Source organism: Echinops telfairi, unplaced genomic scaffold (genome assembly GCF_000313985.2).
Source record: "Echinops telfairi isolate 266 unplaced genomic scaffold, ASM31398v2 ScPeMD7_7420;HRSCAF=8458, whole genome shotgun sequence".
NCBI lineage: Eukaryota > Metazoa > Chordata > Mammalia > Afrosoricida > Tenrecidae > Echinops > Echinops telfairi.
The window spans coordinates 5,679,251-5,689,729 of NW_022111320.1; the positions used below are offsets into that span (position 1 = coordinate 5,679,251).

The 10,479-nt window shown below is 51.3% G+C and overlaps 1 protein-coding gene across 4 annotated transcripts in view; it reads left to right on the plus strand.

The window, feature by feature from the left end:
* The window catches only part of SCHIP1 (schwannomin interacting protein 1), a 155,727-nt gene that overhangs the window by 132,173 nt on the left and 13,075 nt on the right, over positions 1–10,479 (plus strand). For all 4 annotated transcript variants that reach the window (XM_004704112.2, XM_045297444.1, XM_045297446.1 and 1 more), the window contains exons 3-5: positions 6,718–6,835; positions 7,866–8,063; positions 8,845–8,968. In XM_004704112.2, coding sequence (XP_004704169.2) covers positions 6,718–6,835; positions 7,866–8,063; positions 8,845–8,968 — 440 coding nt within the window. The remainder of the gene's footprint in view (positions 1–6,717; positions 6,836–7,865; positions 8,064–8,844; positions 8,969–10,479) is intronic.

The window sequence follows — 10,479 nt, forward strand, 5'->3', positions numbered from 1 at the left end:
CACTCTGCATGTACACTCTGTGTGTACACTCTGCGGGTGCACTCTGTGTACACTCTGTGTGTACACTCTGCGTGTGCACTGTGTGTACACTCTGCGTGTGCACTCTGTGTGCCACTCTGCGTGTACACTCTGCATGTACACTCTGTGTACACTCTGCGTGTGCACTCTGCATGTACACTCTGTGTGTACACTCTGCGGGTGCACTCTGTGTACACTCTGTGTGTACACTCTGCGTGTGCACTCTGCGTGTACCGAGTGCCCGTCACAGTGGGCAGCAGCTCTAACCTGCTGGTTCTGTAAGGTCTGTAGAACTGACATTACCTGGAATAGGGATTCTCTAGGATTTTGTGTGACTGTACCTGTCGCTAACATTTGCATTTCCGGGTTTTAATTTGGGGTGCAGGTCTCTCCTGTGAAGGTAGCCCCACGCTGCCGACTCAGAGCTTGCCCTGCCCCCACTGGAGGGGAGACGGGCATTTCAAGCAGCCTGTCCCGGTGTACTTGGTGCAGCTGTATCAGTCGCTTCTGGCACGTCTTTGTGGCATGACCACACATGCCACACCAGCGCCATCCGCAGCAGTGACATATGTATCACTCAATCTTGTTCTCCTGTGCAGACATACCTTTCACCAAATGCAGATGACCCCAATCCCACCTAAATGAAGGAAGATAAAACCTTTTCTTTTACAATAAGCCACACTGGGAAGCAGAAACTGTGTTTCCTTGCTTTTTTATTTGACAGTGCAATAGGTATTTTCTGCAACCTCGTGGTAAACCTCCCCATTTGGAGCGGTCAGGAGGAAAGGGCACAGGACTCTGAGAATGGGAAGAACAGCTCATCCAGGAGTGGAAATGGTTCCTCTTCACCTCCCACCATACAGTCTATTGAGAGAGAGAACGTCATGCCTATGGTACTTCTGACCCAAACCTCCATTGCCACTTCCCACCACCACCCCCGTGCTCTCTTAAGGACAAACGCAAACTATAGACCAGACTCCCTGCCCTCGAGTCGATGCCGACTCGTAGTGACCCTGCAGGACAGGGTAGCACTGCCCCTGCGAGTTTCTGAGACTGACTGTTGTCAGCAGTAGGAAGCCCTGCCTTTCCCCTGCTTCGTGGCAAAAGGCGATGTGTTCATAGCAAGCCCGGGGTGGTTACAATCGTATTTTATGCTCCATCCTCTCTGAAATGCTCCCGAAACAGGGAAATATATGGTGTAAAAATGAGGGTGATTATTCATTGTGTATCAAACCTTTGAATAATGCATCAAAGATCCATTAAGATAAATGGAAATGATATAGTCTAACGGCTGGGCCACGGCTGGTTGGGGGCATTGCAGTGCAAACAGCCCAGCGGGGGCAGTAGCTTGTGGGCCACACTGACTGCAGGCAGATAATGAGCAACGGGGTTTCAAACCCACAGGCCTGTGGGAAGTTTCCTCTTGCTCAGTTTCCTAAGAAAAACCCTATAATTGCTGCAACATTATAAGCCAATACAGGTCATCGCTCACTGTGAAAAGCCTAGCTGGACCCGGGATCTAGTAAATTCTACCTTGTGGTAAGTGTAGTGGGGGGCGGGGGTCCCTGAATTCACCGCAGCAGCCCAGCCTGTCTTCTCCGTCTGGCCTCGGGAGCGGTGGCGGATCAATGGCACAATCCTTGCCTCCCATGCAGGCGACCTGGGTTCGATTCCCAGCTACCGCTCATCTGTGAGTGGAGGCTTACCAGTGAGTCACACTGAGCAGGTTTCAGCGGAGCTTCCAGACTAGGAAGACAGACCCAAGGAGCCTGAACATCCCAGAATCAGCCCGTGAAAACCCTCCAGGGTACAAAGCAGATCACCGAGGTGGAGTCGAATGGGGCAGTGTGGACAGGGTCACCAGGAGTCAGGACTCGGGGTCAGCTAACCACATCTGTGGCCACGGTGATGATGCGCAATAAAAAGTAACGGGCAGACGTGGTCGTAGGGCGGCGGCAGTTCACAGAGGAGGGGACGTGGGGAAGGCCTCTTGCAGAATCACTGGAACCATTCCTCTGCATTCCTTCAGTCAAGACAAACCAGAATGGTAGAATAGACTCCACCTTTCAATGGAAGATGTTCCAAAGTCACATGACAGAGGCTGCAGACACAGAGGCGGAAAGAACCAGGGCCATTGTTAGGTTCCCTCTGTCATTGACCTGGGCGTCTCATTTGGCATCTCTGGGTAGCAGTCACCTTGTCTGTGAGCTCGCTGGCTGTAGGATCACTTCGGCCCTGCCATCGAGTCGAGTCGGACTCACAGCGACCTATCTAAGTTTCACCTTCCTTCCTCAGCGGGGCCAGTGGGTTAGAACCATTGGCCTTGTAGTTCGAAGCCCAGCGTTTGCCCAGCAACAGGGGGTGGAGAGATAAAAAACAGAATCTTCCACATGTGCAGCTAGGTGCCGGTATTCCAAGCTGATGATGAGAGATTGTCTTGTCTAAAATCAGGAAGCTCAGGACAGCTCTGGGATTCAGAGCTGGCATCGATTGAGTCAGCTGCATTCCAGCTCCCAGGACCCACGGCCCTGCAGAGGGCCAGATTCACAGCGCCACCGGCGCCGCCAGGGTCACCGGGACCATGGCGTTGTTTCTCTCAGAGAACCAACCCGTCTTCCCCCTCGGGTTGTTGTTTTGTAATGTGGTATCTCTTTTCCAGAACGTATCACTACTACTTGGTTAGGTTTCAGAGATGTCTTCCTAATGGCTAGGAAGTCTTCATCTTGGCCATCCTTTCATTTCTGTGCATATTTTAATAATATCCTTGAGTGATGGTAGTTGAAAGTCAGCACCGGCCTTTCTAAATGACAGTCATCCTTCCTGTAAATGCCAAGCAGCTGTCACTGAGCGGATTCTCCCAAATGCCCTGGCCGGTAACTCGGTGCTGTCACACGGAGGGCCACATGGCTCACCCTGAGATGGCCAGGAGACCTGTCTCTCTTTCTCTGGGTGTTTCCCGAGCCTTCTCCATCTGCAGACCCCGGGTGCTCCTGTCAGTAGCTCTGGGCAGCAGGGTGGCTGGTACAAGGGACCCCTGGCAGAGTAATGGTTAGGTGTGGGGCCCACTCAAAACCCCCAGCTGGGCTGAGGGAGAAAGATGGGGCTTTCTACTCCTGTAAAGACAGTCTGGGAAGCCCCCCGGGCAGCCCTCCCCTGCCCTGTCGGTCTCTACGCGTCGGAAGCAAGTCCGTGGCAGTGAGTTTCGTTCTTTGGTTTGTGAGATACTGATCTCTGACCTTTCGGTTCAGTCGAATGAACACGCTAGGCGGGCACACACTGGTGTGCTAAGTACCACTGGAAATAGCTGGTCACCTTCAATTGGATTCCCCGAAAGCCTGTCTGGCATTAAGCCGAGGAGAGTGTTTTGTGTTCATTTCTAACTGTGCTCGAGAGATGGGGCAAACTGGAGTGCCCGCAGCCCGTGAGTCTCATCGCCCGGTTATGTGTAGAAGTGCGGTCAGACGCTCTGCAGGACGAGGAACGGGGGCCCAGAGGTGACCCTCCAAAGGAAGGGTCCCATGTTCTACGACCCTGTGTCAGGGAGACCTTCAGCGGAGCCCCAGTCACCCCAATAGTCAGGCCAAGGCTTGGGAGCTGGTTGGACTTCACCCAGAGCCGTCTCATCTTAAAACCCGCGTCAAGGCTAACAGCAAGCAAATCCTTCTTGAACCCTGAGCCTGTCTTAAGATGCCTTTACAAAAACCCCTTCTGAGCTATTAGCTGGTTTGTCATAGAATTTCCTTTTCCTGAGGGTAACGTTCGTGGCGATTACCACTACAAGGAATTATAAGCCTCCCGTCAGAAGCTGTGTTCAGTTTCCTGCAGTGATAATGTGGTACTAAGGTGATTTTCCGGGTTTCTACCTCAGCTGATTTTTCCTTTCACCCGACTACTAAATCCTTCCCTTTCTTTCATTCTGCCTTTCCTGGGTTAGTGTCTGGATTGAAATTCTTTGTAGAAGTTAGTTTGGGGGGAGAAGTAAAGAATGTATGGCCAGATTTGTTCTTTAGAGTGAAACTATGTAGGTTGGGTGTTTTTAAACTTTACTCTCTGAGTAGCAGTTATCTTGTCTGTAGTCTCACTGTAGTAGCACTTAGGCCCACTTCAGCCATCGAGTGATTTTGGAGTTGTTTCATAGTTTGATCATCTGATACACATTGGGTAAGCACAGCTTATAGACCGGCTTAGGTTCCAAAGATCAGGTCATTGTGTAAAAATTGTCATTATAAGAAAATGGAAGATGACCACATCACATTACAGAACGGAGAATGGCAGTGTCATTGCAGAACAGCCTAATTATATCATCACGTGACTGCTACATTTAATCATATGCTGCGAGATGTCATTATAAAACTGCCAATCACTGAGAATCAGTGAAGCTGACACCGGCAGCCATCAGAGCCTGCATCACCCTAACCTCCCGCCTCGGCTTTTGTTATTGCCTGTGTCACGAATGCATGGAACAGTCGGCCGTAGAGATGTCAATGTTGCACTGTGGCTGCGATGTGCAAGGTCAGATAGTCGATAAGTGAACAGCAGCTGGATTGGAAAATAATGGACACTTCTAGGTAATATAACACTCAAGTTAGGTTAGCCTCTAAAATTGCCTGTTTTCCATTTTCGTTCTCATCGCATTCCAATCCTGACATGCTAATGTCGGCGGCTTTGTTTTGTGTTTCCCACCCCCACCCCCAAGACCATGGACAGACAGTAAAATGTTTTGACTCAATTATATGGGATCAGAGAGTAACAAGAACTAGTGTATTTCTCTGGCAGGGTGGCGTGGGGCATCCAGTGGAGGACAGTTAGAAGGAGACGCGAATTGTGGCCCGATTGCAGGATAGACTATTAAAGACAGTTTGAGCGCGCTCTGTCAGAGAGCTGCTTGTTCAGCGGGGACTGCTGTGACTGGGTGAGAGGTAGTAGAGAAAGTGGCTTTCGGGTTCCCTTTACAAAGTCGTCTCAACTCTGAACTCGAGTTCTTTCTGTTCGGCTTGCAGGACCTGGAGAAAGGAGGGCCATGAACAGGGTCATTACTGTGTAAGCCAAGTGCTCAACCTCTTTTAATCCTTCCCACAAAAACACTGGGTTGGGCCTTGTTCACCCCATTTTACAGATGAGGAAACCAGGCTTCCTAGAGGGGACGTGTTGTGCTCAGAGAAAGAGATGAGGATTCAGAAGCTGTGTTCCTTGTAGTAGGCAACCTGCACTGACCATAGCAGAACCGCTAGTTGTCCTTACAGTCCCTCAAACCAAACCAAGCCAAACCCACTGGCCGCTTAGAGTACTTTGGAACTTGCAGTAATCCCAGAATCTAACAATAGGTGGCAGCACATCCCCACTGCAATGCTGAATGAACGTTCAGAGTCAAGGAGGGACTTCTCCAAAGTGTCCCCCCCACCCACTGGAGTTGTACGGTGTAAATGTCAGTCATCAGACCAGCGCCCTTTGCCTCTCTTCCTGTGGCAGGCCTGCAGCCCACCCAGTCCCCATGGCCTCTGGCCAGACTCGGCCGTAATCGTTAGCATCTTCCTTTAAGCTCACAAGGGACAGGGGTGCTGTGAGAGTCACTGAGAAATGTGCTTGTTAAAAGACTCTACTGCCCGACTGTATTGACATGTGTTCAACTTCAAAAGACCTTTAGAACAAAGAGCCTGGTTGAATGTATCACAGCCGCACAGTGGGGCTACCCTTGGTGACCAGGTTTCCGGCAGCATCACTCCTGGAGGTGCAGGGCTCCCCCAGACATAATGAGCTCCCGATGGGCCTGAGCAAACTGGCAGTGTTTTGAAGTTGTACCTTTCCGAGTTTGGGGCTCTTTTACATGTCCCTAGGGTGAGCCTTGTGGAGCAACCTCAACGACCCTCCTAGGTTCACTAAGGAGCCCTGGTGGTGTAGTGATCACATGTCGGTCGGCAAGCTTCAAAGCCACCAGCCGATCCTCAGGAGAAAGATGGGCTTTCTACTCCCATAAAGAGTTGCAAGCTTAGGAACCCACAGGGGCAGGTCTAGCCTGTCCTACAGGGTCACTGTGAGTCGCCATCCACTCAATGGCAGTGAGTTTTATTTTTCACCTTCACTTTTGACAAAGTCCCGCTTCCTTAAGAGACTTTTTTTTTTTAATTTAATAGAGAACTGCGGCCCGGAGCTGCTGCTGGCCGCTTTGAAGTATCCCCAGGGACAGGGTTACTAGTTGGCACCCGGCATCCCTCTGCGGCCCAGGAGCCCCGTTCATCTGCATCGAGAGCAAGACAGACTCATAGACGCGGCTCATTTCCATCGTGTGCCTGCTCTGTGCTTGGTTCGGTGCTGGGTGCTATCATACATGAGCTTAGTTTATTACCCACTTGACATTAACTTAAAAACAGGATGTCGTGCTGGCAAGTCAATCCTAGCTCATAGCGCCCACGGGGGACAGAGTCGAACGGTCCCCCTAAGGCTTCTAGGCTGCCATCAGACTGCCTCATCTCTGTCCTACAGAGCGGCCGGTGGCTTCAAACTGCCCATCTTCCGGTTAGAAACTGAGGGTTTGACTGCTGCACCACCGGGACTCCCTAATAGGATTGTCGGAATCTAATAAGCATTGTCAGTTTCGGGTCGGCAGTTCTATCAGCCCCTCGGCCGAGCAAACGTAGCCTGCTTTTGAGTGGCCCCGTCAGGCAAGGGTGTGGAGTGAGCGTCCTGTGTGTTTCTGCGCAGACTACAGAGTGGGATGAACCTGCAGATCTGCTTCGTCAACGACAGCGGCAGTGACAAGGACAGCGATGCCGACGACAGTAAGACGGAAACAAGCCTGGACACCCCGCTGTCGCCCATGGTGAGTCTAGCTCGGCGCCCGGCTGGTCCCTTCGTTTCCTTCTCCGCGGTCAGCCAGGAGTACGCGCCGCAGAGATGAAGAAGCAATTGTCTCCTGAAATTGCATGCTTTGAAAATTTGACAGCGATTGAAAATCAAACGTCCAGCTTAGAAGACACCACAAGGATAGAAGAGATTTGTTAGCATGAGCTTGCAGGGTTCTATTAATCCATTAGAGAAATCAGATAGACCCTAAAAAGTTACATAAGGAAATACGCTAAATAGCATTCCTTCCCCATTGGGCGTTAAAAGGCGAGTATAAAGCAGCAGTCAGACACATCTGAACAAGGCAGGGGAACCAGGCGAAGGCTGGCACACAGAGAGGCTGTTGAGTGTCGTTCCGAACTGCTGGTGGTGTGGTTAGCAGCCCAGCACACCACCACTATGCTACCAGGGTCCCCCAGCAGCAGGTGCCTAAGTCCTGTCTCCTCTGTGGCCCGCCAGTTGCCTTGGCTCTAGGTTCAATATTTTGAGTGTCTGGTCACCTCAGGAAAGCTTAGAGGCCCCCCCCCCCAAAAAAAAAAATCTAGGAGATGTTTGCATGCAGTGTGTCAGAAACCTATCTTCCCTCTAAGGAACCCTATGACCTTTTCTACTTCGGGGAACCTTGGTGTCACAGTAGGGTGCCAGTCAGGCTGCACCCTACAGGCCACAGTGTGAAACTACCAGGCACTCCATGGGAGAAAGTGGAGGCTCTCTTCCCTTGTAGATATGTCGTCTTGGAACTCCACAGGGGCAGTTCTGTGCTGCCCTGGAGGGTGGCAGTGAGCTTGGTCTGGGTTTCCTACTTACACCAAAATCTCAATCCAGGCTTGATGCGCAGGCACCGGAACATGTTTCTGTTAGTGGATGTTCATCTGCATCAGCCCCCATTCATGGAGGTGATGGCGGGGCTCTCAGGCACGCTGATTGGAGGGCAGGCTCGGGGCGTGAACGCCACGTGGCTCATCTTCAGCCTGGAATGCTCAGGGCTGCTCTTTTTCCCTCCACAGAGCAAACAGAGTTCTTCCTATTCTGACAGAGACACTACTGAAGAGGAATCCGAGTCCCTGGACGACATGGACTTCCTCACAAGGCAAAAGAAACTGCAAGCTGAAGCCAAAATGGCCCTGGCCATGGCCAAGCCGATGGCCAAGATGCAAGTAGAAGTGGAGAAGCAGAACAGGAAAAAGTCCCCCGTCGCCGATCTGGTGAGCAGCCCAGACGGAAAAGCGCACGTGGGGCCGGGGTAGCTGCTTCCCCGGAATCCTGCAGACCTGGGCTTCTCTGAGCCAGTCCTTGGCAAGTGCTGCCACGAGAAACCATTGCGTGTGCTTCTTCTCCTGGCTGGTGTGTCCGTGCAAGAGCAGCGGCTTGCACGCAACCCGGCTTCGCTCTTCAGTCCTGCCCGCTGTGTCTCGGGGGGCAGTAGTAACTGTTGTGGGAATCCTTAAGTCCCTCTAAAGCCCTCCCAGGTTCAGGAGCTGTTGGCTTTGGCAGGCTATTGATTGCGAGAGCCCTGGGTCTGCCCTTCCAGCGAGACCACAGGGACTCGTGATTTTGAGCTCTGAATTTTAGAGTTTTTAAGTTCTAGCTCAGCAATCCACTGACCTGATCCTTGGGCAAGTGGCTAAAGTCTCAGTTTTCTCCTCAATAAAATGGGGCTCATGCTTGTAACTCGGGGGTCCACATAAAAAAAAACAACTAGCTGAAACTCTTATCCATGCCATCGATCTGATTGGTGCTCCCCAATAATTTACCTGTGGCTAGACTCATGAGCTCCCAGTTGTGACACCCGCAGAGAGCCTTGGACACTGCAGAGTATGGCACGTGGATAGAGGACCCCAGACTGGGAAAGCCACAGGCCAGGAACTCTAGTAAGCTGACTTCTCAGTGGAGTGAGTGAACCTTTTAAGAGACCCGCTGCGGTCTTTTCTTCCGTGAAGGGCTACTCCGTCCCTCACCTCCGTCTCTCCCTCTTTGTACCGATAGCTGCCCCACATGCCTCATATAAGTGAATGCCTGATGAAAAGAAGTTTAAAACCCACGGACCTGAGAGACATGACGATTGGACAGCTCCAGGTGATCGTCAACGACCTGCACTCCCAGATAGAAAGTAAGTACCAGCGGGGCCTGGCCGCAGGTGCCAGGGAGGCGCGTGGCTTGCTGCTCGGTTTCACCGGACACCTCCTGTGTGCTCTCAAGGAAAAGGAGGAGGGTCACAAGGCTCTGGGTTTGGGGTGGTTTGTTGCTGCTTTTATGGTTCAAGGCCTAAATTGGTTTCGAGTACTCGCTGTGCAGCCGACGACCCCCACTTCGAGCATAAGGTCTGACATCCTCTTCTAGAACAAAATTCCGAATTGACAAGCCAAGTGAACTCTTGACTTCACTTTTACATAAATCCGTGTCTCCCCCCCGAATCAGGGAAGGGCCTCTAGCAGAAAGGTCCAGAAGGGGTGGTCACAAGAGGTGATTGGTCCTGCAGAGAACACGCCATGGCTTGGCTGACGGAAGAGAGCCCTCTTTGTCCCCGAGGCGGTGTGGCCCAGCCCAAGTCCGAGTCACTGCAGCCCCCCGTGTGTGAGAGACGCGCTGTGCTCCCAGGACATCCCAATGACTGCTTTTCCCCCAGTAGATTGTCAGACTTTTCTTTCCAGGCACGTCTGGGTGTGCTCAAACCTGCACCCTCTCCGTTAGCCAGGCACCAAAGGATTCCGACAGCATGGTAGGGCCAGCTGAATCCACGATCCCTCCAGTCTAGGGAATCTATGATTCTAGCAAAGTCACAGCACTTGTAGACTAAAAGCAACCCAAGAGACATGTTAGTCAAATGCACTTTTTTTAATCTACTGTAAGAAAGAGAAGGAAGGATAAAAATATTTTCTGAGCTATTCAAGAGTATTTGAACACTGGCGGGATGTGTGATTAAAGATTCATGTGTTTATTTCAGGTGTTGAGCCAATTTATGTATTTAGGTCTTACATCTGACTGCGGCTCAGCTACCTTTCCCGTATCTTCAGATCATGTGTTTCCCTCACACAGCATGTGCGCACCGCCTCCTTCCTTAGGGCTGTGGGAAGCCTTTGAGCATCACAAGCAGCTTTCTGCTCCTTGTAAGGGATTGTGGTTATGCTGATTTTAAAAGGGGCCCTGTCTTTTAGAGATATGTACTAAAGCATTTCTAGATGAAATACTGGGGTGTCTGGAATTGGCTTTAAGATAATCCAAGGAGAGAGGTGAATCAGAATGGACTGTGATAAGTGTTGAAGCTGGTTGGATACAGGGGGACCGTGAAACTACCCTCTGCTTTTGTATCTGTTTGAAAGTCTTCATCCTAAAAGAGCAAACAAATGTCTCTTGGAAGAAGGGCAGCCAGAGGGCTGTGTTAGAGGCACCGCGGGCAAGACTGTGCCTCTCACACGTTGGACATGTGATCACAAGAGACCAGTCCCTGAAGAAGGACGTCGTGCTTGGTAAAATAGAGGGGCAGTGAAGAAGAGGAAGGCCCCCAACAAGATGGGCTCACGCAGTGACTATCGATGAGCCCAAACATCAGAACAAGTATGCACGTGACACCGGGCAGTGTTGTCCTTTTGTACACCGGGCTGCTATGGGTCGGAACCTCCT